Source organism: Gobio gobio, assembly GCF_949357685.1.
Source record: "Gobio gobio genome assembly, chromosome: 6".
In the NCBI taxonomy this organism is placed as follows: Eukaryota; Metazoa; Chordata; class Actinopteri; order Cypriniformes; family Gobionidae; genus Gobio; species Gobio gobio.
The window spans coordinates 45,708,051-45,735,733 of record NC_137102.1 but is presented as its reverse complement, the minus strand read 5'-3'; the positions used below and the strand labels follow the sequence as shown (position 1 = coordinate 45,735,733).

Below are 27,683 nucleotides of genomic sequence, written 5' to 3'. Positions count from 1 at the left end.
TCTGTTCCACAGAATAGAGAAAGTCGTGCAGGTTTGGAATGAAATGTAAATGAAAATATTTTTGTGGGTGAACTATCCCTTTAAAGGTGTAGTATGTAATATTGACAGATAGGCAAATTCAAAGTATTGAAGAGAAGTTTTTTCTCCCTGGCCCCTCCTCCTCAGATTCATCACTCACACGGTTTGCCAGATTTATGTCACCAACAGGAACGAACGTATCTGATGATGGAAAGCATCGCACCTTGCACTAAAGATCAGCTAATGTATATGTGTGTAATATTTGTATTGTTTGAAAATGATAAACCAGCTCATGTGGATTTGTATAACTCTGAATCTGCAGCTCATTTTGGAGGCTGTTGCTGCGTCCTCTGGAGTCGCATTTGTCGGCCGCATACATCATTTACCCCTTTTCCACCAAGGCAGTTTGAGTGCTGGTTCGGAGCCAGAGCCTAGTTTCAAATCAGTTTTTTTGGTTTTCAACACCAGCTCTGAACCAGGAAAAGTGGTTCTTAAGTAGCACCAAAACATTGCTGGTCTAGAAGTAAGAACCGCTTGCGTCAGGGGCTCGGTGCGGGGTTACCGTAACCAACAAGAGGAACACAAACTTATGACCGCCATTTTTGAAATAGCAGCTAATCGAGCTAATAGCTGCTCAATTGTAATCTCCGTCTATACATATTACGGCGAGCTGCACGAATGCGTTGGATTCGCTGTGTTTTGATGCCAATGTAGGATCACAAAGCTATGTGCATCAATAGTAAAGCAACATTTGCCATTGTTGATGGTAGGCTTGTCCGAGATGCATCGGCGCTGTGCAGACCGATCGCCCTATGACATCAAAGTACAACAGTGTCACGAACCAGAGTGTAAATGCAAGTAAGCCTACAATCTGTATGTTGAATTTACCTAAAATATTCATTCCTACAAGTAGCCTGCATACATTATCTAACTAACTTAGCTACTTACCTATAAAGGAGAAAATTAGCCAACTCAGAAGAAAATTAGAAAATAAAGGAGAAAATAAAGGAGAAAATTAGCCAACTCAACGTTTTGAAACCTTTATTGGGTTTTAAGGGGTCTCCATCTCTCAAGCGCATATCCAATATTTATACGGCTTTTATTATACTTTTGATCATACAGCTTTTTAAATGGATGCCAAGGCTTTTTAAGACCGCTAGAATGTTCGATCTCGACCCCTTTCATTTGCCAGCTTCCATGACTGAAATGCGTTGTGTTTTCCGCCAAAAGGCAACCCGGGGTGCCAAAATACAATAGGGGTAAACTGGCTGTTGGCGAGATCACACAAAACAAAACAAAGACATTTTCAAATGAGAATAACTGACTGTAGCATTGTTTTTCAGATAAACAAGTATGTGAACTTAGCATGTTTCTTGAATATCTGCAAACGTATTATAGTTTTTGTATGCTTTAGTACAGTCAAAATAAATACATACAGCACCTTTGAGACCTATGGTTTCTCACTAGTCTATATAGCTACTTTACTTTTCAACACGAAATAAACTACTTTCTGTGAATGTGAAAGACTTCACTTGCATTAGCCCTTATAGGTATAGGCCAAGAATAACAAAGTGCAATACACAGTAAAACTATTTGTGTTTCAAACCAGTGCATGAGTACGATATTTAAGTTAAAGTTAAAATAATATAAAAACAAATACAGTTTGCGAAATCAAGTGTTACAATACAGAAGGGACAGAGAAAAAGTGTTTATTTGAACAACCAGATGAGTCAACGGCAGTGCAGGTGAGTGAATATGGAATAACCAGGAGACTGAAGAGGACGACTGAGTGAAACTGTCCTTGTACTTGCAGATGAAGCGGTTTGGAGACAGACTGGAGAGGACTCAGGAGGTTGCACACGAGACGAAGGACAACGAAGGAGACTGGGAAAAACATACTGGAGACATGTAAATAGCTTTGGCAGTCCTAGAGGTGAGCATACAGGTACAAACTTGATGCTAATGAGACCGGACAAAGACTGAGTGTGTGAGTGTGTCTTTTGTGCTGCTGGTGATTGCCGTGCTGATGAGGTGTGTGTGATCAGTACTCTGGTGAAGGAGTGCGCTGTGATTGGGTGACGGTGGAGCCTGGCGTGTCTGTAACATCAAGCAGCATAACACTGTTTATGTACGAAAAAAAAAATGGAAACAGCTGACACCAGAAGCTTGCACATTCAAGTAAAAACTCTTGTGTTAAAAATAAGATGGAAAAGGTGAGTAATAAAGTAAGTGCAGAAGTGCTTGTTGTTATTTTTTTTGTGTGCATATGATGTTGCCTCATTTCTGTCTTCTTGTACTTCACTTCTTTCTTCATTTGTGCCTTCCTCAGAGGCAGAGCACGTTATGATATAGGATGTTGGAACATCATCTAGTGGTTGATCTCACAAACTTATCTGCTCCAGTAGCAGAAGAAACCTTTCATCTTATTCAATATAATCAAGTGGCAAACAGAGCCTGTAATGCAACTTGCCACAATAACCCCTCAACCGCCCTCCCCCAAGTGGTAGCCCACAATGTTTCCCCTTTGAATCTAAAATGAATGACTAACCTCAAATACTTGCTTTTGATGAAACCTATGAATATTACATTTGGTTGTTTGTTTAGAGGACAACACAACAGACAGCTTTAAAAAGAAAAAGGAGTATTATTAAACAAATGGCCATAAACTTAACATTCTTGAAAACTGCAGTTGTGTCCCAAATGATGTTATACAATGTACTTATATGCACTACAGTATATGTCCTCTCCCATCTTGTTTAAAAGAGTTTTATAAGGTTATTTTATTATCCTGCATTGTCATACCCTCTCCCTCTGCTACGCAAATAAAGCTTAAATTCTTGAGTGCATGACGTGTTTTTTATCCAGTTAAATAAATGCATTAGCTGGATATTTAAAGTTCACTTCCAAGTTTTTTTTCTTCTTCAGTGCACACATTACACACTACTTGCACTATTTCTACTACAAAATGGCTATTGTGCACAAGTATTGAATTGAGACGCACAATGTGGCTTCACAGGTTTCATAGATAAACCCTTACGCAGATACAGCTATGCATCAGACTTCCTCTCTGTGATGGACACAGACAGCCCCCTCCCACCACCACCTCAAATAAGTACTGCACATAATGCTTCATAATAATTCCCATCATAAGTATTTTGAGGAATTACGTTTTTTCGAAACATACAAATGGATTATTTGTAACTGTGAAAGTTGTTCCCCCTAATCCTTTAAACACATAGTACAATCAGGACAATCCATTAATAAAAAATCCTTTATTAAAAAACTTAAACATAAAAACATTAAAAAAAACATACAAGCAAAAATTAAAATACACGCTAAATGTATTTCTTAAAGAAAGATTTCAAAAAGTACAAAGTAAAAATAACACTTTTTAACCCCAGGTGCAAATACAAACAGTGGGTTTATTTAAAATTGCTGATGAATCATTCATATAAAAACTATTGTCTGTATCATTTGAGAATCTAAAAAATATAAGTAATATACATGCCGTTATCAAAATTTCAAATTTTTATGTTGCGGTTAATTGCTCAAGCTTTTATCACGGTATACGGTATTATCACGATATTGAAATTTGTTGCAAAAAACAAGTGTTGTCATACTATAACAGGTTTAATAACTTTCTTAGAACAAAAAGAACCAAACATTGAAATACAAATAAAGCAATACACAAAAATGTATAAAGTAAACAAATATTTAAAACAGATTAAAGTGCCAAAGAATTATAAAGAACAATAGGTAACACTTTATAATAAGGTCTCACTAGTTAATGCATTAACATAAACAAAGAGTGAATAGCTACATTTTTAGTTATTATTCTTTGATAATGTTAGTTAAAAAAGCAACTGTTAGTTAATGTTAGCTCAGGTCCATTAAATAACACCGTTACAACTTTTAATTTTAATAATGTGTTATTATTTTGCTGAAATTTACATTTGACTAAGATTAATAAATGCTTTAGAAGTATTTGTAATTGTCAGCTTGTTAATGAATGAATTAATGTTAAATAATAGAGCCTTATTGTAAAGTGTGTGACTGAACAACAATCAGAATATATTCAAATAATATCTAGGGCATGTAATTTAGTCCAGATTAAAATATAAAATGTTTAAGTTTGAAAATGAATAGCCTTAACGGCGTTCCTCTTTGACGTATTGTTCATTTTTAACGGTTGACGGGTAAAGTATTCTTAAAATGCATTCTAAAAATCGGAATAATTCGTAAGAAATAATTGTTCACGGTATTTTGAGGTGCCCACAATAACAATATTGTGCATGCTCATTATTGCGGTATATCGTATTACCGTATACCAACAGCTTAGCAACATTCTCCTACTTAACATACAAGTCATTATTGTCAAACAAACTTTGACATAACTTTCGAGATATATATAATATACATTTAATAAAAAGGGGAACTTAGGAATGCAACTCAGAATGAAAATAACTCTCTTGAGGAACAAGTTTGCTCTATGCAATTTGTGTGGAGGAGTATTCAGAAGATCTGGAAAAGACTGAGCTTCAGCGTTCAGATAACTGTTAAGAGCAATTTGTGCATTGGCTGAAGCACATTGGAAACTGCTCTTTTAGGACTTTAAGGACTGCTCTTCTGAACTTATGTCCAGCAAAGGCATAGATGATAGGGTTGAGGCAACAGTGGCTTATTGCGATAGTTTCCACCCATTGCATGGCAAGGCTCAAATTAATTTGCCAGTCGCATGAAAGCAAGTAGCCTTTCCTCTGCAGGAACATGAGAAACATGACAATGTTGTATGGCATCCAGAAGAGGAAATAAACTGCCACCACAGCCAAGATGAGTTTGATGACTTTGTGCCTTTTTTGTGATTTTTTGCTGAGCAGAGTGTGGATGATCCGGGAATAGCAAAAACTCATAATAACCAGAGGGATAATAAAGCTCAGGAAGTTCATCTGAAGGTAAGTAAATGACATCCAGGCTGTATCTTCAGGAAAATCAGTTCCACAGGATTTGACGCTAAACTCATTTTTCTCTTTGGTAAAAATAATATTAGGGAGGGATGCAAACAGACTGAGCACCCATACAAATGAGGTCAGAATCAAGCCCATTTTTGCTGACCGATTTCTGGAAAAGATACCGTGGGCATGGACGAGGACGACATAGCGATCCAATGTCATAAGGACCATGAAGAAGATGCTGCCATAAAGACCTATCATGAAGAGGCCTGTTATGGTATGACACATGAATTTGCCGAAAATCCACTGATCTATGGCACCGTGGGCCCAAAAAGGGAGTGACACAAGAAAGAGTAGGTCAGATAGGGCTATGTTGAAGAGGCACACATCTGTCATATTGGATTTTTGACGGTATCTGATCAGGACCCACACCACCAGGCCATTTCCGATGAATCCACAGATGAAAACTAGGCTGTACAGGGTGGGAAGGAAAACCTCACTGAAGGCCTTCATGCTGCCATTGTTGCATGGTGTACCAGAAACGCCGTCACTGTCATAGTAGTCCTCATAGTTTTCTGTCACTGTAGTAGAGGGCACATGAAGAACACAGTGATAAGTCAAATATAATTAGTATGTGTATAACATGCTTATATCTCAACATTGGTTCAACATTTCTTTAGGTTTAAAGGTAGATCAAATAAAATGACACCACAAGCAGGAACTTGTAACAGACTTCAAATTTAGTTTGTGTTTTCATGACATCTACTGGTCAGAGTAGACATGATCTCCTATCACCATCATACGTGTTGTAAACTGACGGCTTAAGTCTAGAGATGTTGAAATGTTATATTTTTAATGTTTACATTCCCATCATAATCATGTTGTTTTATTTTTTTATGGTGTCTTTAACAAATAATGATTTAACATTTTAATGAATGGAAAAAAAAACTATAATTATAATAATAAAACAAATCTAATATCCTAATTATAGGCTAAGTAAGAAAAAAAATGTATGTAGCATAATTATGCGACTAAATAGACTTAAAGACCTACCAGTCACTGGATCCGCTGTCATGTCTCTTGGTAATTACAGCTGAATCTGAAAATTCTGTGATCCTGTGCCTGTCAAAAAGCTTTACAAAGCACAGGTGCTGCTATTTCCTAAACAAAACAAAACTATATATATATAATGCAGTTACTTTTGAATGACATTAAAAAATAATTAAATAAAAAAAATCACACTGCTGTATGTATCATTAAATTCGTTCATTTGAAATGTGGATGTAAGTGCAATAGGCCTATGATACATACATACATCTACACACACACACACACACACACACACAACACAAATATTTACACACATTATTGTGTACAATTAATAGCTTGAATTCCAGTCTTCTTCTTACAACAAAATATTTTAAAGTGTTACAACGCCCTCTTAGTCCCAGTGTCTTCATTCTGGGAGGACAGTTGTAAAATGCTCGGAACCCAATTGTTCAGAGGCAGTGGTGGATGAATCAGCAGACAAAAAGGATGGTGCTGTCCTTTAATTTGTTATATAATATTTATCAAACTCCTTCATGCATACATAGAAAATTGTAATGCGTCCTTCACATAATAAGGTTTGACTTACCCATCCTAAGATCCTGCTGTAATGGATTAACGGCGAGTAGCCAATCGGGCAGACCGCAAAAGAAAAACAAACGCTAGAGAGTTCCGACACTCTCGCCGCCACGCGGTCACATGGTTCATGGAGCTCTCAATAGTTCCAAACAACTCCGCGCTGTCAATCTTTTTGAATAGACAGTAGTTTCACTATATTTCACTATATATCACTATATTTCACTATATATAGGACAGACTGTAGTTTCACTATATTTGCAGCAATTTCTGGTAAATATTAACACAATATGTGCATTGACTTCGACTAGGCGAGAGATAAAGAAGAGATAACGTTTTTTTAGTTATCTGGTTATTTTATTTGGGTCATGTGAGTGCATGATTTTACAGCGTTGAGTGTTATAGCCAATCACGGGCATTTCTGTTGAAAATAATGACCAGTCACATGTTTAATTTACCAGGAATGAGAATCCATATCGATTAAAACAAGTTTTATACAGTCTCTAAACGCTGAATGAATTTTAGAACTTAACGTTTTACACAAATCGTCTCGGGTTATGACTATAACCCCTGTTCCCCGAGAAGGGAACGAGACACTGCGTCGTCGAGTGACAACACTCTGGGAACGCCCACAGCGTTACGCATCTGAAGTATGAATGAAATCAAGCCAATCTGATTGGTGGTGCGTCGTGACGTAGTAGATGACGGCATACCCGGAAGATACAAAAAGGAAGCTGATGCACACACACATTAGCCCTTTTGCGATGAAGCAAGCGCTCTAATCGTGATAGGTGTGGCGACGAGACGCAGTGTCTCGTTCCCTTCTCGGGGAACAAGGGTTATAGTCATAACCCGAGACGTTCCCCTTCGAGGGAACTCGAACTGCGTCGTCGAGTGACAACACTCTGGGAACGTTAATACCCACTAGGCCACACCGAAATCACCCCACGTCCCAGTGTGAAGCTGGAGACCCAGGCACACTCAGGACGCAAGAACTCGAGCACCAGGCGTCACCGGGAGGTGCAGACTGTAAAAACGTATGAAGGTGTGCGGGGTGGCCCACCCGGCCGCCTCGCATACCTCTTGAAGCGAGACGCCAGAAAGGAGGGCCACTGAAGAAGCCATGCTCCTGGTGGAATGGGCCCTCACGGCCATGGGTGAAGGCAAATTGCGCACCCTATAAGCCGTGGCTATAGCCTGGACGATCCAGTTACTGATCGTCTGAGTTGACGCAGGCAGCCCCTTCTTGGGTGAGCCAAAGCACACCAACAACTGGTCTGACCTCCTCCAATGGGAAGACTTCTCTAGATAAATACCCAGAGCTCTGACCGGGCAGAGCAAATGAAGTCTCCCCTCTTCCGCCGTCAGGTGGGGAGGGGGATGGAAAGCCTGAAGAACCAGAGACCGGGCTCCCTGAGATGGAACCTTGGGAATGTAACCCGGTCTAGGGTGAAGAATGGCCCTTACTCTGCCAGGGGCAAACTCCAGGCAGGTTGGCGTGACCGCCAAAGCCTGGAGATCTCCCACTCTCCTCAGAGAGGTAATGGCGAGTAGAAAGGCCACCTTCAAGGTCAGGTTCTTAGGCTCAGCCAGCTCCAGTGGCTCGAAGGGGGCCTCAGCCAGCCCTTCCAGAACCACCGCCAGGTCCCAGGTTGGGACTCTGGAGCGAGCTACCGGCCTCATCCTCCGAGCCCCACGGAGGAACTGTACAACCAGGTGGTGTTTCCCCAAAGGTCCATCACCTAGAGGTGCGTGGAAAGCCCCAAGGGCAGCCACGTACACCTTCAGGGTGGACGGGGTAAGACCAGCGGAGAAGCGATCTTGGAGGAACTCCAGCACTGAAGCCACTGGGCAGTTAACTGGATCCACCTCACGCTCTCTACACCAAGTGGAAAATACATTCCACTTGAGGCTGTACAGTCTCCTGGTAGAAGGAGCCCTGGAGCTGAGTAAGGTCTCGACTACCTCTGCTGACAGGCCTGCCTCTAGGTACCGAGCCCCCTCAGGGGCCAGACCCAGAGGCTCCACAACTCCGGCCGGGGGTGAAAAATTGTGCCCCCTGCCTGAGAGAGCAGATCCCTCCTCAGAGGAACCTGCCACGGGGAGCCGTCTAGCAGAGCTATGATGTCCGAGAACCATACTCGAGTGGGCCACCGGGGTGCTACTAAGAGCAGGCTGATGCCCTCCCGGCGGACCCGCTCCAGAACTCCCGGGAGCAGAGTGATCGGGGGAAATGCGTACAGACGCAGCCTCGGCCACGTCTGCATCATGGCGTCCAGTCCCAACGGGGCTGGATGCCTGAGAGAGAACCACAGTGGACAGTGGGACGTCTCTCGAGACGCGAACAAGTCCACTTCCACTGGGCCGAATCTCTCGCACATGGCCTCCACCACCTCTGGGTGGAGTCGCCACTCCCCGGGCCTCAGCCCCTGCCTCGACAGGATGTCCGCTCCCTGGTTTTGGTCCCCGGGAATGTAAATCGCCCTGAGGGACGATAACTTCCCCTGGGACCACAGGAGGATTTGATGCGCCAGTCTGCATAGAGGGCGCGACCTCAAACCCCCCTGGTGATTGAGATACGCGACAACCGAAGTGTTGTCTGAGCGTATCAGGACATGGTGGCCACGGAGGTCCGGGTAAAAGCTCCTCAGAGCCTTGTAGACCGCCAGCATCTCCAGGCAGTTGATGTGCCATGAAGAATGCCGGGTCTCCCACAGACCTCTCGCAAAGCGGCCTTCCATGACCGCGCCCCAACCAGTGAGGGAGGCATCTGTTGAAACGGCCTTCCGGCAACATGATGCTCCCAGCACTGGCCCCTGGGACAGGAACCAAGGTTTCCGCCATATGACGAGGGAACGAAGGCATCTGCGCGTTACCCTGATCATACGAAACGGATTTCCCCTCGGGGAAAACCCCTTGGCCCTCAGCCACCACTGTAGGGGTCTCATATGCAGCAGGCCAAAAGGTATCACGTTGGACGCTGCTGCCATGAGCCCCAGCAGTCTCTGGAACTGCTTCACAGTGAGGCTGCGGCCTGACTTCACTCTGGAGACGTTCGCCAGTATGGATTCCACGCGTGCGGGAGACATACGTGCCCGCATCGACGTGGAATCCCATACGACTCCCAGGAACGTGGTCCTCTGGGAGGGCGTCAACACGCTTTTCTTCGTGTTGAGTCTCAGCCCCAAGCACCTTATGTGGGCCAGAACGACATCTCGATGCCGAACCGCCATCTCGCGCGATCTGGCCAATATGAGCCAGTCGTCGATGTAATTTAGTATACGGATGCCCTGGAGTCTCAGCGGAGCCAGTGCTGCATCCATACACTTGGTGAAGGTGCGAGGGGAGAGTGCCAGGCCGAAGGGAAGAACCCGATATTGGTACGCTTCGCCCCCGAAAGCGAACCTCAGGAACCTCCTGTGGGTTGGAAGGATGGAAATATGGAAGTATGCGTCCTTTAGATCTATCGTGACGAACCAGTCCTCGGACTGGATCTGACTCACGATGGCTGGAATAGTGAGCATCCTGAACCTGAATCTCCTCAGAGACCGATTCAGAAGCCTGAGATCTATTATTGGACGCAACCCACCATCCTTCTTGGGAACTATGAAGTACCGGCTGTAGAACCCGGAGTCCCTGTTCGCCAACGGAACCCGCTCTATGGCTTCCTTGGCTAACAGGGCCTGTACTTCTTGTTCCATAACCCGAACCTGCTCTGGGCCGACCACAGTCCGGACCACCCCGTTGAACTTCGGGGGAGGAGAACCGAACTGCAGTCTGTAACCCAGCTCTACAGTCTGCAGGACCCATGTAGATACACTCGGAAGGCATGTCCATGCACCAAGATAATCTACTAAGGGAACCAGCCTCTCGAGGCTGGCCACGGGTGTCAACCGAGCCTCGTTCCCGATCCCCTGAAGCGGCTGACCGGCAGGGAGAAGTCGGGAACGTTTTTCGGTGGGTGCACACGTTTGCTGTCCAGCCGCAAGTCCTGTTGGAGGCAGCGAAGACAGCGCGCGTGTGCGGGAGATCAGTGAGGCCCGAAGCGTCTGTGACGGCGGGAACACAGCACTGATCTCCCGAGAGCTCCGGGGGGAAGACGACCTCGGTCGTTCCAACCCGGGGGGGGCAGCTCTGAGCGGTCCAGCCGCAGCTAGGACCGCTTAGTGGCAGCCTTCTTCGCCTGAAGGACGGTCCTCAGATCGACCTTAGGCTCTGAAGGCTTGCCACGAGAGCGCCGCCTCTTTTGCCAGGCTCCCTCAGGAGGGGCGCGAGAAGCAACGCTCTCTTTCTGCACCTGCCGGTGCGAGGAGCTAGCAGACGGCCGAGGCTGTCCCTTTGAGACAGCCTTCCCCGAAGAGCTGGATCGACGAGGGAGATACTGCTGGAAGGCCGCCGCCTGTTTTCTCACCTCCTGGAACCTCTCGACGACGGTGTTAACCGCACCGCCGAAAAGCCCAGAAGGCGAGACCGGGGAATCCAGGAGAAAGTGTTTCTCTCTCTCCTTCATCCCCGACAGGTTTAACCAGAGATGCCTCTCCACACACACCATACCTGCCATGGAGCGGCCGATGGAACGGGCCGTCTCCTTGGCGATGCGGAGAGACAAATCGGTGGCCTTCCTTAGCTCGAGGATATCGTCCGGAGACGGGCCCCCGCCCTCGTCGAGCTCCCTGAGGAGGTCGGCCTGGTAGGCCTGCAACACCGCCATAGTGTGCAGGCAACTACCAGCCCGCCCAGCCGCCATATATGCCCTCCCAACCAGCGCTGATGTATCGCGCGCTGGTTTGGCGGGCAATACCGGGGTCTTCAGGGACGAAGCGGCCTCGGGAGAGAGGTAGCTCGCGAGAGCCTCCTCTACCCTAGGCAGTGTCCCGTAACCCTGTTCGGCCGCCCCCAGCACGTTACCGAAGTCGAGTACTGGAGGGCTGGTTAATCTGGCCGAATAGGGTTTATCCCAAGACCTACACAACTCATTGTGTAGGTCCGGGAAAAAAGGCAGACCCCGGCGTGGAGGTTGAGGCTTGCGCCTGAAGAACCGTTCATCCAGCTTACTGGGCGGCTGGATTTCCGGTTCTTCCTGTGGCCAATGGATGTTTAACTTGGCCACGGCGCGAGACAAAACCTCCACTAGCTCCTCTTGAGCGGGTGCGTGAAGCGATGGCTCAGGCTCCACAGTACCCGCCTCGACGCTCAGCACATCCGACTCCTCAGAGCCAGATAGCTGAAGCATCGGGTTCTCCACCCCGCGGGAAGAAGCCGCATCGCGGGCTTCCGCACGGGGCGGGAGAACATCGGAATCCTCGGACGAGGATAGGGAAGGTGCCTCAGCAGTCCCATATCCCGTCACGAGGTCCCGCTGCGAGCCCCATGATCTACGGCGCCGCCGTGCCTCAGCAACAGCGGGCCCAGAACCCTGGGGCTCGCGGGCTTGGCCGGTCTCGCCGAACACAGCCAGCCGTGAGCGCAACACCCTGAGCGGCAGCTTCTCACACTCGCTACAGGCGGCTCCCTCGAGAGCCGCCTTAGCGTGCTGCACGCCCAGGCATTGTACACACAAAAGGTGTGTGTCCGTGCCCGAAATGAAGCGCGGACACGGGTGCACACACCTTGTGAACTGTTGCTCACTAGCCATCTTGAACTTGGATATATATTGACAAAACAACACCAAATAGACAGACAATTTCACATAGAGCGCTTCGCTGAAGAGCAAAAAAGCTAATGTGTGTGTGCATCAGCTTCCTTTTTGTATCTTCCGGGTATGCCGTCATCTACTACGTCACGACGCACCACCAATCAGATTGGCTTGATTTCATTCATACTTCAGATGCGTAACGCTGTGGGCGTTCCCAGAGTGTTGTCACTCGACGACGCAGTTCGAGTTCCCTCGAAGGGGAACTTCCCATTATCTACAAATCCTCTCATCATAACAAACAAAGCACAGAGACGATTTAAATAAAAATGTATTGTGAAGTTTAGTCAGAAGTTTTTGTTTTTCATGATACTTTGTGATTTTCCCTACAATTAGCCTATATACACTCACCAAAAAGGATTATTAGGAACACCATACTAATACAGTGTTTGACCCCCTTTCGCCTTCAGAACTGCCTTAATTCTACGTGGCATTGATTCAACAAGGTGCCTAAAGCATTCTTTAAAAATGTTGGCCCAAATTGCAACATGACATCATGACTTTGCGTAAACATACACGCCACTTTCTAAAGCCAAATGGCGTGTTATCTGTACGCATTTTAAGCTATCCGCGTGTATGTCTACGCCGTGTGATTCCGCGTGTATGTGTATGCCGTGTGATTCCGCGTGTATGTGTACGCCGTGTGATTCCGCGTGAATGTAAATGGATTTATAAACATACTAAATTATGCTTTTTTGAAAATGTAAAAATGCAGAATGTTTCTTGTGATGGGTAGGTTTAGGGGCAGGGGCAGTGTGTGTGTGTGTGTGTATGTGTGTTTGTGTGTGTGATGGGTAGGTTTAGGGGAGCAGTGTAGGGGGATAGAATGAAACGGCGTTGATAAACACGCTAAAAAGCGATTATGCGTCTTGATAGCACACCAAAATGGCATAGCGAATTGGCGTGTCATATATTTCATGAGATGTATGAGTACGCTATTTCATGAGATCAGTCTGCATATTGATTGGATAGCATCTTGCAGTTGATGGAGATTTGTTGGATGCACATCCAGGGCACGAAGCTCCCGTTCCACCACATCCCAAAGATGCTCTATTGGGTTGAGATCTGGTGACTGTGGGGACCATTTTAGTACAGTAAACTCATTGTCATGTTCAAGAAACCAATTTGAAATTATTCAAGCTTTGTGACATGGTGCATTATCCTGCTGGAAGTAGCCATCAGAGGATGGGTACATGGTGGTCATTAAGGGATGGACATGGTCAGAAACAATGGTAGGCCGTGGCATTTAAACGATGCCCAATTGGCACAAAGGGGCCTTAAGTGTGCCAAGAAAACATCCCCCACACCATTACACCACCACCAGCAGCCTGCACAGTGGTAACAAGGCATGATGGATCCATGTTCTCATTCTGTTTATGCCAAATTCTGACTCTACCATCTGAATGTCTCAACAGAAATCGAGACTCATCAGACCAGACAACATTTTTCCAGTCTTCAACTATCCAATTTTGGTGAGCTCGTGCAAATTGTAGCCTCTTTTTCCTATTTGTAGTGGAGATGAGTGGTACCCGTTGGGGTCTTCTGCTGTTGTAGCCCATCCGCCTCAAGGTTGTGCGTGTTGTGGCTTCACAAATGCTTTGCTGCATACCTCGGTTGTAACGAGTGGTTATTTCAGTCAAAGTTGCTCTTCTATCAGCTTGAATCAGTCGGCCCATTCTCCTCTGACCTCTAGCATCAACAAGGCATTTTCCCCCACAGGACTGCCGCATACTGGATGTTTTTCCCTTTTCACACCATTCTTTGTAAACTCTAGAAATGGTTGTGTGTGAAAATCCCAGTATCTGAGCAGATTGTGAAATACTCAGACCGGCCCGTCTGGCACCAACAACCATGCCACGCTCAAAATTGCTTAAATCACCTTTCTTTCCCATTCTGACATTCAGTTTGGAGTTCAGGAGATTGTCTTGACCAGGACCACACCCCTAAATGTATTGAAGCAACTGCCATGTGATTGGTTGATTAGATAATTGCATTAATGAGAAATTGAACAGGTGTTCGTAATAATCCTTTAGGTGAGTGTATTTAACACTCCAGTACAAATAAAGTAAGAAAAATAGATATTTTAATGTTATAAGAGTGATTTGATGATCTATAAAAAGTCATAAAAAAAGAGAAAAAATGGCTAATAAGCCAATAAGTGTTCCTCTTCCGCCATCTACTGGTTATAGTGGTAATTTATTTTATCATTTAAATGTTTAAATTATGTTATTTTATGATACTCACATAAGCATACACGACAGGTGAATATAAATTAATGATTCTAGCATATACAGAATTTAACCCAAGAAATAAGTTTTAAATAGTGTTTAAAAAAACAGGGCAACCAATTTAATTCAACTCCAATTTATCCAGCCGTTATTCATATTCATTATTCATAGGCGTTATACGTTATTCCTTAAATAGGCAACTTAATAGAAACGCTTTCGACAGAAAGATATCAGAGAAACTAAAAACTATTGAAATATGACCGATAGCATCTGGATATAGTAGCTGCTACAATGCTGCTCACCATCTATTATATGACAATAAACATTAACTATAACACGCTTCATAAAATACCACTTCTATTAATATTCCTGAGAGGTAAACTAATGCCATAAAATCTCTAAATATGCAGTAATTAAATCAATTTGCCAGCGAGTGTGCTTGAGATGCACTGAAATGAATGGGGTTCAAATGCTGGAACTATTGCTCGCTCCATGACACACTTTACTTCCGCATTCCTCAATTACTATGGAAGTCTATAGCTGTGTCCCAAAGTGAAGGGCGCGCACTTCGAAGGCTGCATTTGAAGTGCGATTGCGTAATAGCGGCACTACGATGGGTGTCCCAATGTGAAGGCTGCACCCTCTGAAGGCCGCATTTGAAGTGCGATTGCGTCACAGCGACACTACGAAGGGTGTCCCAATGTGAAAGCTGCACCTCTGAAGGCCACATTTGAAGTGCGATTGCGTCACAGCGGCGCGACGAAGGCTGCCGCAAGTCGAAAGCGACTTCAAAATGTGCCCTCCGTTTCTCAGGCAGGGTACAGCAGATGGAACCTTTGCACAACTTCGCAGCCTACCCGATCCCAGAATTCATAGCACACTGGAGACTAAAGGATTTGACTGGTCCGCATTCCCGCGGCACTCTATCAGATTTCTTGCAGCGCGGGTTTAAATTTCCCAGTGAAAGACGGTAGCGGTCGGTAACTCAAGTGTAGCCTGGCGCAACCGCTTGAACTTGAAGTAAACAAAACGTTTAGTGCATTCGCACAGTCCCCAGTTCCCTGCTTGAGTAACCTGGCCAGATAAACTTTAATTTCCCAATTTTAACTTGCATAAGTGTTATTTATTTCTCAACCATTCTCTCAAGAAGAGGAATCAGTCCATTCTCTCCTTTTTCGCTCTTTCTTTCTTTTTTCTTTTATCTTTCTTTTTTCTGCACTTTCTTTAAATACAAATTAGATCTGCGGGGGGCTGTTTTTTCGTCCCGCTCCCGCAATAGGATCTATTCCGCACCCTCCCGCTCGCGCTTCAAATTTGCTCACCCGCTATAAATTATTTTATTCCCGACCCGACCAGTGTTGCCAACTTAGCAATTTTGTTGCTAGATTTAGCAACTTTTCAGACTACCTTAGCAACTTTTTTTTCTAAAAGCACCTAGCAACAAATTTAGCAATTTTTTTATTTTATTTGGCAACTTTTAACAACTTCTGGAAAGTGACTCTAATCCAAACAACACACGTACAAGCTAGCTCAATAGGCCGAGCGGTTCATTCATAATTCCTTAAGATCGCTGTGGAAATGTGGAAATCGCTGTAAATTCATTTAGGTAGCATATTTACGGAGCCCTGCACATGACATGCAGGAAAAAACTAGTAGGCTAAATCATGCACAAAATCGAGGGAACAAATGAGTAAATAGTGTGGACGTTTTAGCAGATCGAGGGAAAAAATGTGTACATTTTGCACACTATATACTTTTTTTTCCCTTGCGCTTCATGTGTGGGGATCCGTACATATTAACTAACACATTGCTTCAATTTATTTTACAAACAAATCTAAATTAGCATTTCAAATAATATCTACGTGTTACATAATGGCGTAGTTTTGCCTTATGATTACGTAATGACGTCATAGCACAATGGCGTCACAACGTCATTTAGCAACTTTTAGCAACATCTCGATCTGCCTTTAGCAAATTCCCTGGAAAATTTGTTGGCAACAGTGGACCCGACAGATCCAGCTAAATTTAGATTTCGTTTCCAGAATCTCTCTTTTAAATGTCCCGTACAGAAAGAGAGAGACTGGGGATAACAGAAGTAAAAGGCTATGTTGGCCAAACAATAATTTATTTATTTTTCTTATCATAGGCATACTGTCAACACCGTATAAAATGTCACAGACAAAAATAGGCTAAATCAAATGCGACAATATATAGCCTATATATATATAATATAAATAAAACAACATTAAATTAGTTAATCTTATATATATATATATATATATATATATATATATATATATATATATATATATATATATATATATATATATAAGTTTAACTAATTTAATGTTGTTTTATTTGTTTCATTATTTATTTATTTTTTCATTAAGTTGGATTTTAGTTGCACTTGGTCAAAACTGTTTCAAAAGTAGTTATCTGCATGATGCCTGCTGCCTTTGGGCTCAGTGATGTTGAATTTAAGATTATACAACAGTTTCAGGGTATGTTTTAGTGTTGCTAACATGTCCCACATTGTCCCACACAAATTTAGTAATCGTCCCACATTTGGTTTGTTTGATGGTGGTCACCCTACATCAAGGTATGCACAAGTCACAAAAATAAAATCAATATCCTTGTGGAAAGGTTGCTTGGTAGCTAAAAGTAGGTCTAGCAAGTCTTATATTTCTGTAATTCACACAGATCAAACTCAAATATGCTGACTGAATAGATTGCTAGTTTATTTTGAGTAGCCAGCTAGCAGTTCTCTTGGCAGTTTGCTGATAATCCGGTGTCTGAAGTAAAATGCTCAAAACATCTCCTGAGAAAAATCACATGGTCAACCTAGTCTTGGTTATTTCATTTTGATTTAGTCTTATTTTCCTTACCTTGTCATTCAAGGCAAGGGCACTTTTTGTACATTTCTGAAACTTTTGCACACTTCCACATTCCACGAAACTACTAATGGATCTCCCAGGAACATTGCTGCGTACATTATCCGTGTCAGATGCGCATGCGCGAGCGGTGCGCGGCCGGATAGTTCTTTAATGCTGCCTTCACGTGCTATCGGAAATTTCCTAATTCCCACTTTAGAAGTCGTGATTACGAGCTTGTTGCATTCAAGTGCTTTGTTGTCGGAGTGAAAAGGAATCATGGTTATTCTTGCCTATTTATTGGGAAAATCTTTTTAAAAACCAACATCATAGCCTATGTAGTCTCCCATGCACCGACAACCATATTAACATTCCAGATAGTCCGCTTTCTGCTGATTCTGTAATTTCAGTCAAATGCAGGCTATTTTCGCTGTGTACCAAACATACAACACGCTTCATATGATTACTCTTACATGTAAATATGTACTACATTAATGTTAAGACAAGACGACCTAAAAAAAAAACAATAAAACCACACCTGCCACAGCAGTCTAGTTCTCCCCGCCGCCATGTTCAAAGCTTATGACACGCCCATCTCGGGAATTGGGGTATCAAAATTATTTTCGAACTTCCCAGTGGTAAACACGACATCAGAGGGCGTTCATGTGCATTTTTCACCTAGGAAACTCGTATTTACGATAATTCCGACAGCACGTGAAGGCAGCATAACAGACACCAAACTTCAATAAAACCCATTGAGAGATAAGATTCAAAGGTACTTATCGGAAGCAAGTACAATGGTCGTCCCACCGTAGTGCCATCTGACAGATTTTGAATTCGACAGGGTGTAGCGCTTTCATGTATCGCCTACGTACATTTCACAAATGGCTAAAGTGAGTTGCGCAACTTAGCGAAAGAAGTCGAAAACAACACTTCAAATGACTGTTGTTTAGATTAGATGTGCTTATCGATGTTTTAGGAGCGCTATATTTCGATATGTATGTGGAAGTACAGACTGAATTGTCAGACACTCGGCAAAATATTTCCCAGTCAGATGGCACTTGCTTCCGATAAATCTCTCAATGGGTCAAACTGCTGGAAACATTGCTAAGTTGTTTGGTGTCTGTGAAAGAAGAACTATCCACTATTTAGTTTGAATAAATACTTGTGGTAATAAATACATATAAAAATAAATGAATGAATAAATAAATGTAAAAATAAATATATAAATATTAAAAATAATTAACAAATAAATTAAAGTTTTTTAAATGTATAAAAGCAGAAAATAATACATAAAGGGAAAGATAATACAAAATGTAACTTGATTAAAAATGAATCATCTTTATTTTATCAAGTCGTTTATTCTGTTATTTATTTTCCTATTATCACATTTATTTATCTATTTATTCATTTACATATTTGTATATTTATTCATTTATTTACTTATTCATTAATTTATTTTTAATTTCTGCAGGTTTGGTCCTCCATACTGCCCTGGTATCAGTCACTTGTGTCTCCACTGGCATAACGCATAAGTGTCGCTTTCCTGAATTAAATTCTTCATGGCGTTTACAATGTGTACAGATATCACACTCCACATCCCGTGACATTGAACAGAATGAGTAGCTTGTAGTTTTGCCTTCTTGAGTTTCTCCACCACTTCAGCCAGCATGGTGTTTTTACCTAAAACAGGTCTTGGAGTGAAGGTCTGTCTGCACTGAGGGCAGCTGTAGACTCTCTTCTGATCATCCTGATCCCAGCAGCCTGTAATACAGCTCATACAGTAACTGTGTCCACAGAGAATGGTCACTGGATTCTTCAGTAGATTCAGACAGACTGAACAGCTGAACTGATCCTGAGCCAAAGAAACATTGGATTCTGTAATTTCACAGTGTTTAGACACAATCACTGTTATATTTCCTGGTTTTGTGTTAAGAGAGACGTGTTTAATATTGGTGTGTTCGTTCCTGTGACACACCAGCATTATCTAGACACTGTTCATAATAAAAAGTATTCTAAGTACTTTCTAAGTTTAGAAATTGTGAAAATGTAAAGCTGTAACAACTAGATGGCGCTCTAACACTGTTTTTCATGTAACTGTGAGCTAATGGCTAGTAGTGATTTAATATGCTGCCTTGAGTGCCTTCCTTGCACAACATCCATTTGTGATCTGTGAAATATACAATCATGTATAAAAGAATGATTGTGTACTGTACTGTACTGTCCTCTCTCTCTCTCTCTCTCTCTCTCTAGGCCTATAATATTATATACATACATACATAGGCTACAAACATGTATACTGTCTACTGAAGATCATATGCCTGAGCAAGTATTACTTCAGCAGTAGAAGTTTAAATCAGTTTAGAGAAGACAAGGGGTGCATTTCAATCAGCTCCCTAGCTCAGTAGTCAGGGCACTGATCAGGACATAAGGCAATGGGCTGACTCCCTGATCAGTGCCCTGACTACTGAGCTAGGGGGCTGATTGAGACGCACCCAAGGGGTGTGGTGGGATGTTGAAGGAGTTCCCATGTATGATGAGCACCTTGAATGCTTTTCATTCATACAGGGAGTGCAGAATTATTAGGCACGTTGATTTTCTGATCATATTTTTTTTCCAGGCACATTTGACCAATTCCAAACCACAGTAATCATAAGAACTACTATTGATTTAGTATTTAGTATTTGGATACTAGTATTTAGTATCCATCTAAATCAATAGTAGTTATTAGGATTACTGTGGTTTGGAATTGGTCAAATGTGCCTGGAAAAAAAATATGATCAGAAAATCAACGTGCCTAATAATTCTGCACTCCCTGTAAGGCCTATCTGGTCCATCCATCTGTCTATAAATAAATAGATATGTTTTTAAAAAATGTTAGTTTTAGTAATAGGCCTAATGCATATTTGTCTACAAAACCATAAACGTAAGAGTTAAAACTATAAAAGTTTTTAAAAAAAACTATAAAAAAAAACATAAACACAGTCAAGTCTTCCCAAAGTTTGAAATTATGGTGTTCCAAATTATATTAAGTTAGGCTACTATGGTATTTACATGGTATTCCAATGTAACACATGGTATAAAAACATGGAAGTGCCGAGATAGGCATACTCTATGTCAGCTAGTAGACTTAACACCAATTTTAACAAGAAAATCGTCTATTAAGATATTTTGTTGTTGTTGTTAAAATTGGACTTAAGATTTAAACGTATAACCTATGGGAAAAGATGAGTGTTGGATGACCAGATGAGTGTTGTGGTTTTCTTACGCCGCACGCTCAGGCTGCTTTCCAGGGGTGAGCGTGTGATTCCCGGGTAGGGGAGGCTTGCGGTCAGTGGTGGGGGCAGACAGCTGCCCGGTCTGGCGCAGTGCTGTTTTCTTATATGGTCACGTAATCATGGCAACATTTACGTACCCATGCTAAAAACAGACCAGACAAGCGCGTGGAGGAAGGTGACGGAGCGGCCTACGAGTGCCACACGGAGAGACAGCATTACAACTGGATTTATTTAGAAAGAAAATAAAAATAAATACAACACACACTGGAGTGTGTTCGCTAAGCTCGTACGCTCCGCGTGATGAGCGTGGGTTTGGATTGCAGGGTGCCATAGAACGCGCGAAACCATGGAGAGTTTGGAGAGGCAGCTGATATGCCCCATTTGCCTCGAGATCTTCACCAAGCCGGTGGTAATCTTACCGTGCCAGCACAACCTCTGCCGCAAATGTGCCAATGACATCTTTCAGGTACCACCAATATATAGACAATTAAACGTACAAATTTAAAGATAACAATGTTTAAAGCTATAGTGTTTTGGAACATGATATTTCACCCATAATTAAAAAATACCTTGAGAAGCTGGTATGACCAGCCGGTAGGCCTATATTACTGGTCCCAGGTTGTCTGTTGCTTGGAATGGTTAGCTTGAAGCTAGTGAGTAACCAGTTTAGACTAGCTAGAATCCTCCCTAACATATTCCAAAACTACCAGTTTCGGATTTTCCTACAATGAGTACAAATCAGCAGCTATGATCATTTATTAATAGGTTATGAGTGATATATTACAGGCTATAAGTTATGGGGAAACTGGGTTGATTTGATCATTTCACTGAAACCAGACGTAATACACACATTTCTTGGTAGCTACTAGTAAAGGGAGTGGGACCTTTTGTTCAAGAATTAGGTTTATGAAAAGAAAACTGATAAAAGAGGTAATATCTGGATTGGGAACAAATGTAACATCTTTAAGTTCTGTGTGTTTATAGTTAAAAGAAGAGTGTAATATAAAATCAGCTGGATTTGGTACTAGGCTAGACAAAATACTTTAATGAGTAGCCTATTATATTTTATTATTATCACCATTACGGCTATAATTCTTTTCTTTTTAATATTACCATCCTAACTTATCTTTTTTTGCTCATCATTTCTGGTAAAGTAATATTTTTTCTGTCAACATATTAAGATGTTGTTTTATCTACATGTCTGAGATCGTACGTAATTGTGAGGACAATTTGGAATAATTTCAGCAAAAACAATATATATATACATAACAAATATATTTGTGTGTATTTTTCAGGCCTCAAACCCCTACTTGCCCACACGAGGAGGTTCTTCACTGGGTTCAGGCGGCCGGTTCCGCTGCCCATCCTGTAGGCATGAAGTGGTTCTGGATAGACACGGGGTGTATGGCCTGCAGAGGAACCTGCTGGTGGAGAACATCATAGATATGTATAAACAGGAATCTAGCAGGTATTATTAATATAACTAAGACTTTCAGCTTAATTTCACCTTCTCTTAATCATTTATGCTGTCTAATCATTTGCAATCCTGTTGCAACTCAGACATTCCTCTCTATTCTATTCTACCACATGGTCGATTGTGTGTGTGCTGGACTATATTTATACGTAGGCCAATGTGACAGGAGCTATTTCAGACACACCTTCTGTGTTTATCAGTCCCCCCCAACCCCCAACACACAGATTTGGAAACACATCAACATGAGCAACAGCAGTTAGACTTTTACTTTCTCTCACTGTGCACTTCACATTTTAATTGTATTCAGTAGAGGATGCAAACGTATGAAAATTAAACTAAACAAAAGCAGTTGCTTTTATAGGGAGGTATTTCATTGCTTGGAAATTTGTTGCGTTTCATTTGTTGTTGTTTTTTATTCATTTTCATTTTTTCAAGATAGACTATTTAAGTCAAATCTCTCTGATTCTCTGTCAGCAGCAGTAAGCCTGAGCCAGATGTGAAGAATGATGAGTTGATGTGTGAGGAGCATCAGGAAGAGAAGATTAATATATACTGTGTGACCTGCTCTGTTCCCACTTGTTCCTTATGTAAAGTGTTTGGGAGTCATCAGTCCTGTGAGGTTGCTCCACTCAAATCTGTCTACGAGACCCAGAAAGTGAGACTTTTTGTCTATTTTTCTGCTTTTTTATTACCGCCTCTCTGCACATCTGTATTCTTTCTCATGTTGATTGATCAGTTTATATTTCTGTGATTGTGTGTGTGCAGACCGAGTTGTCTGATGGCGTTGCTTTGTTAGTTGGCAACAATGACAGAATTCAGGGCATCATCAGTCAGCTAGAGGAAAGCTGCAGATCTGTGGAGGTCAGTGTCTGTGTATTATCAATATCAATGACTGATTCTTTTTGTGTTGTTGACCAATTCCATGGCATCTTAACTCTCAGTTGGATTTCTTACATTACGGTCCTAGTAATGATTCCAGAACATGTGTGTTTGCGTGTAGGAAAATGGCCGTAGGCAGAAGTCTCGCGTATGTGAGTGGTTTGATCGTCTGTACGCTCTTTTGGAAGAGCGCAGAGGAGATCTCACCCTGAAGATCACTGCAGAACAGCAGGAGAAACTCGATTACATCAGCAGCCTACAGCGCAAGTACATGGACACACAAAAAAACACTCTATACACAAAAGAAAGAGTATGGTAATATCGAAGGTCACATTCGTGATGATAGGGAATTGTCTTCAACAGGTGACAAATGATCATGAGGAACAGCTGCTATTCTGAAAAATACTTTAACCCTAAAGCCATCTTCTGGACAAATTAAGGCAAAATCTTTTTTTTTTTTTTAAATACTTTCCTTGATCTGAGCGGTACAAGACTTGGCTACTTTTCCTAAGTTTGCCACCTGAACACACACAAAAAAATTTACTCGATTCTACAATGTTAAGTGCTTGAAAAAAAAAAGTCCTTAATTCTGCCTTTGTGGACAAAAATGGGCATCCTTAGGAATGAATGGAAAAAAAATCATTTTTTTGCAGCATTTTTTTTTTTTTGTCCAATAAAAATCAATAAATCCAACACAATGCAGATCATACATACACACAAATGAAGGAGTGAGCCTATACGACATTCTCAATGTGGCTAACACTCACACTCACACTCACACACTCACACACACACACACACACACACACACACACACACACACACACACACACACACACACACACACACACACACACACACACAATCCACAAAAGCATTGCATTGAAAGCCATTGAATGAGCCTATAACAGAGTGAGTTTTAGTTTTTTGTTTTTGTCAAATAAAAAACAGTCACTCATACATACACAAACAAAGGAATTAAATGAGCCAATAACCGGACAGTTTAAAAAAATAAAATAATAATTGTTAAAACATTGGTTTACAGAGTTCAGCCCATATGCAGCCATTGAGTTATATTGCCATCTAGTGGCTATTGATATTTTAGCTTTAAAAAGAAATTAATACCATCATAGGTCACCAGATGTCACCACATTTTTAGGTTTTGGCTCTCTGGACTTGCTGATATTTTTTTGTTTTTGTTTTTTTAACAGAAGTTAAAGGAATATTAAATATAAAATGTGTCCATGAGGGCGGGATTAAGGGCTGTTATGCGAAGGTGGCTTGAGATTGAATTGAATTTAAATATACTTTATTATTATATATGTAGACCTATAACTTTATATACCATTCAAAAGTATGGGGTGAGTAAGAAATTAATACTTTTATTCAGCAAGGATGCATTAAATTGAATCAAAAGTGACAGTTAAGACCTTTATCTTATTTCAAATAAATGCATTTTTTTTTAAACTTTCTGTTCACCAAAGCATCCTGGAATCCTGGTTTCCACAAAAATGATGAGAAAAATAATGATTTCTAAAGGATCATGTGACACTGAATACTTGAGTAATGATGCTGAAAATTGATCTTTGCAATCAGAGGAATAAATAACATTTAAAAATATTATTACAATTTAAAATACGTTTTTTATTTTAATATATTTCATATTACTTTCCCCCCTGTATTTTTGATCTAATAAATATAGCATTTGTTAGCATAATGATACTTAAACCTACACATTTTGAATGGTAGATGAATAATAGCTGCTCATTAAATATCCACATCATAATAGCTCTATTTTCCAATACTATGTTTATGCATGTGTGTATGATTACAAATTCGGCTAATCACAGTAATCACCTGTGCAGGTACAGAGAACACTTGGATAACGCAGCCAAACTAGTGGAGACAGGAATTCAGACAATGGAGGAATCTGAGATGGCAATCTTCCTGCAGGTCTACAAAGTTCTTTATTGCATGCATTTTTCTTTTCTTAAAAAGCAAACAAACAATTATTGTGTTATATAAAATGATAAGTATTAGAAAAGAAAGCACATTTTAGTATGAAGTCTCTAATCTAAATGTCTCTCTTACAGAATACGAAGCCTCTATTACAGAAGTAAGATTCAAATAAATCACCATTTTACTGATTCTAAACATTTCCTGTTTCAGACACTTCTGTTTTATGTCATGACATTAATTCTGTCTCTTTCATGTCAGGATTGCAGAAGGCAGGAATGTGACTCATTTAGAAAAGGTGGAGCGTGGATATGAGAATATGGATCATTTCACTGCAAACTTCCAGCCTGAACGAAGAGCAATTCTCAGTATAGACTTTACCAGGGGTAAACTAACTCTAATCGTAACCCAAAGTGTCAGGAAAGGTTTTATTGGAATCTGTCTCTTTATAAGAGATCTTTCTCTCATTATAGATGGTGACGACAATGAAGATGAAGATGATGAAGAATTAGCAGGAACTGTTAGTCCTGAGACTCAAGCATCTTCAGGGGCTACACCCACTCCGCAGAGACAAACCCCTGTACCAAACCCCCCACCAATGACAGCAGACTCCTCCCAAATACCATCAAAACCCAACCAATCAGTGAACGTCAACCCGGCAGAGAACACGCCCTTGTTCACGCCCCCTCCAGACTCCAGTCACAACCCTTCTACAGATGCCGCAGCTCAGGTAAGTGTTTCTCCCTCCTCTAATCTCATTCATATTTGTGATGCCTTGGAATTGTGATTACCTTATATTTTTTAGGAATGGTCAGTAACGTTTTTAATGTTAAGACACTGTAAAAGACGAAGTTGGGATTCCTTATGATTAAAAAACATGACCCCCAGATACCAAAATATGGACACCTTTCTAATTCATTCTTAATTTTTTAAATAGGCCTATATTAATCAAATTGGTGATATTAAATTTTTTTTTTGGTTAAATAAAGTTTCAGTGTAATTCAGTGAATATCGCAAAAGTTTAATTTTTAACATGGGCTTTTACATTTAGAAAGAGGTTTGGCTGTAACAGCAAGTGCCTTCAAAAATACATACTTAAAGAATACCATACAGAACAATACAAACACGGTCCACTTGGGACTGTCCATTATTAAAATGTCCCTGTGATTAAAACATATAATAAACAGACTGGTACTTCAAATCTGAGTCAAACTCCCAAAGAGCCATGAAGATGAAACCAGAATCGCAGTTCCTGAGTTACATTTTGACTTTATTTCATGTGACCACAGATGGATGTTATAGATTTACATGTCCGACCACATATCACCTTTAAACCACTTTTGCATTTATCTGTCTATCCATCTCCATCTCACGTTCTCCGTCTTTCCCATACATTTAGGTAACTGCCGGGCCCAGCCAGACATCTGAGGATGGACCACGTCATGTTTTCTCTTTTTCCTGGTTAAATGTGCCCAAATAAAATCAGACTACGTTGGTAAACCTGCAGCATCCCAGTGACCTTCCAGAAAAACCTGTTGTAGCTACTTCATAGCTAGTATTTTGTTACTTTGACAATCATACATATAGACTACATTATATAGCTACATAGGAATTTGAAAAGATAAAAAACACTGTTAAATATAAATGATACACATATTTACTGAAGTAGCTGAATAAAATGGAAAATAAAGGATTATGAATGGGTGTATAAACTTTCTCTTTTGTATATGTTAATAATGTTAATTTGGGGGGGGGATACATTAAAAGAGAGGCAAGCCAAACGGAATAAAATACACTAAACACAAAGTAGGCTATTCACAAGTCCAAGGGTAAACCGTAAACATGTCTTATATTACTTTAGAAATGGAACTAAACATTTGTGTAATTGTTGTTTTATGACTATTTTCCTAAAGCGTCCATAATTTTGCGGTTGTTGCTCACGCGCTGGGCCAGTTGTTCGGCTCGCGCCATCTGCAGCACCTCGCGCAACAGGTGAAAAGTGAGATCCAGGGAGATTTGCGGATCCTCAGACCGGCTCTCGCGTTCCACGAAGTTGTTCATGACCCCGTTACCGACACTACCGACCATACCTCCTAACAGCCGCTGCGTGAGCTGCAGCTGAAATGCCTCGGCGCGTGACGGGGATCTCCGGTCGGGCGCGTGCGGGCTTTGAGCTGCGTTGTCCAGCCTGATGAAGTACTCCTCTCCTAAACGCATCATAACCGGCAGCTGCGTGTACGTGTGTCCGGGAGCGGACTCGGACAGCGAGACGAAGACACCGAGAGACACCACAGCGAGTAGCACGTGCAGCTTCATTGAGGGAAATTCCCGCGAATCTGAATAAAAATAATATACAGTAGGCATTGTTTGAGACTGATTTTTCTTTCATGTATGGATAAAACTATATATATATATATATATATATATATATATATATATATATATATATATAGCCTACATAATGTAAATAAAATTAATAATTTACATACCCATATTTCCTTAAGTAGGCTATTGCAAGGTAGCTTGAGTTCTTGTATTTCACATTTAATACAATGCTTTTTATTAGGCCTACAAATCAGATAAAAGTTTGAGAAAACATTTGGTATTTATTGTTTTCTTTAATTGCAGCAGCATTTCAGCTTAGATGATTTCCCTATAAGCTATACAAATGATGTTTTACAGTGTATTGTTTGTAAAATAAATCCTTTCAAAATCT

At 41.5% G+C, this 27,683-nt stretch overlaps 3 protein-coding genes and 1 long non-coding RNA gene across 10 annotated transcripts; 2 read left to right on the top strand and 2 right to left on the bottom strand.

The window, feature by feature from the left end:
* Positions 1-1,831: 1,831 nt before the first annotated feature.
* LOC307127604 lies at positions 1,832-6,180 on the top strand. Its single transcript, XR_013816660.1, has 3 exons — positions 1,832-1,951; positions 4,896-4,970; positions 5,066-6,180. It is a non-coding gene; the product is annotated as an uncharacterized lncRNA (long non-coding RNA).
* Positions 3,274-19,235, bottom strand: LOC307127588 (C-C chemokine receptor type 2-like). 6 transcript variants are annotated; one of them, XM_079818917.1, is made up of 3 exons: positions 17,396-17,518; positions 6,021-6,128; positions 3,274-5,548 (listed from the first exon to the last, which is right to left on the bottom strand). In XM_079818917.1, exons 2-3 carry the CDS (start codon positions 6,040-6,042, stop codon positions 4,575-4,577), a joined length of 996 nt encoding a protein of 331 aa, XP_079675043.1. In that variant the 5' UTR covers positions 6,043-6,128; positions 17,396-17,518; the 3' UTR covers positions 3,274-4,574. The 6 variants fall into 6 exon arrangements, with proteins under 6 accessions (XP_079675043.1, XP_079675046.1, XP_079675044.1 ...); XM_079818920.1 differs by lacking the exon at positions 17,396-17,518 and adding an exon at positions 19,064-19,235 and having other exon boundaries at positions 3,283-5,548; XM_079818918.1 differs by lacking the exon at positions 17,396-17,518 and adding an exon at positions 17,919-17,961 and having other exon boundaries at positions 3,283-5,548.
* A 1,389-nt stretch (positions 19,236-20,624) lies between these two features.
* trim55a (tripartite motif containing 55a) lies at positions 20,625-27,683 on the top strand. Of its 2 annotated transcripts, none has more exons than XM_079818832.1 (10): positions 20,625-21,124; positions 21,954-22,126; positions 22,610-22,787; positions 22,898-22,993; positions 23,133-23,278; positions 24,877-24,964; positions 25,105-25,127; positions 25,229-25,353; positions 25,441-25,697; positions 26,367-27,683. In XM_079818832.1, exons 1-10 carry the CDS (start codon positions 21,005-21,007, stop codon positions 26,445-26,447), a joined length of 1,287 nt encoding a protein of 428 aa, XP_079674958.1. In that variant the 5' UTR covers positions 20,625-21,004; the 3' UTR covers positions 26,448-27,683. The 2 variants fall into 2 exon arrangements, with proteins under 2 accessions (XP_079674958.1, XP_079674957.1); XM_079818831.1 differs by having other exon boundaries at positions 22,607-22,787.
* Positions 26,867-27,283, bottom strand: crha (corticotropin releasing hormone a; the record flags this gene model as incomplete). Its single annotated transcript, XM_079820470.1, has 1 exon — positions 26,867-27,283. One exon carries the CDS (start codon positions 27,281-27,283, stop codon positions 26,867-26,869), a length of 417 nt encoding a protein of 138 aa, XP_079676596.1.

What these genes read in the sequence shown, in the direction of transcription:
- LOC307127588 (XM_079818920.1), bottom strand. Translation starts at nt 6,042, where the DNA reads ATGACAGCGGATCCAGTGACTG. An exon ending in GACAGCGGATCCAGTGACTG is followed by an intron (nt 5,549 to 6,020) that starts GTAGGTCTTTAA and finishes CCTCTACTACAG; the next exon opens with TGACAGAAAACTATGAGGAC.
- trim55a (XM_079818831.1), top strand. Translation starts at nt 21,005, where the DNA reads ATGGAGAGTTTGGAGAGGCAGCTGATATGCCCCATTTGCCTCGAGATC. An exon ending in AAAGCTGCAGATCTGTGGAG is followed by an intron (nt 22,994 to 23,132) that starts GTCAGTGTCTGT and finishes GTTTGCGTGTAG; the next exon opens with GAAAATGGCCGTAGGCAGAA. An exon ending in ATCAGCAGCCTACAGCGCAA is followed by an intron (nt 23,279 to 24,876) that starts GTACATGGACAC and finishes TCACCTGTGCAG; the next exon opens with GTACAGAGAACACTTGGATA.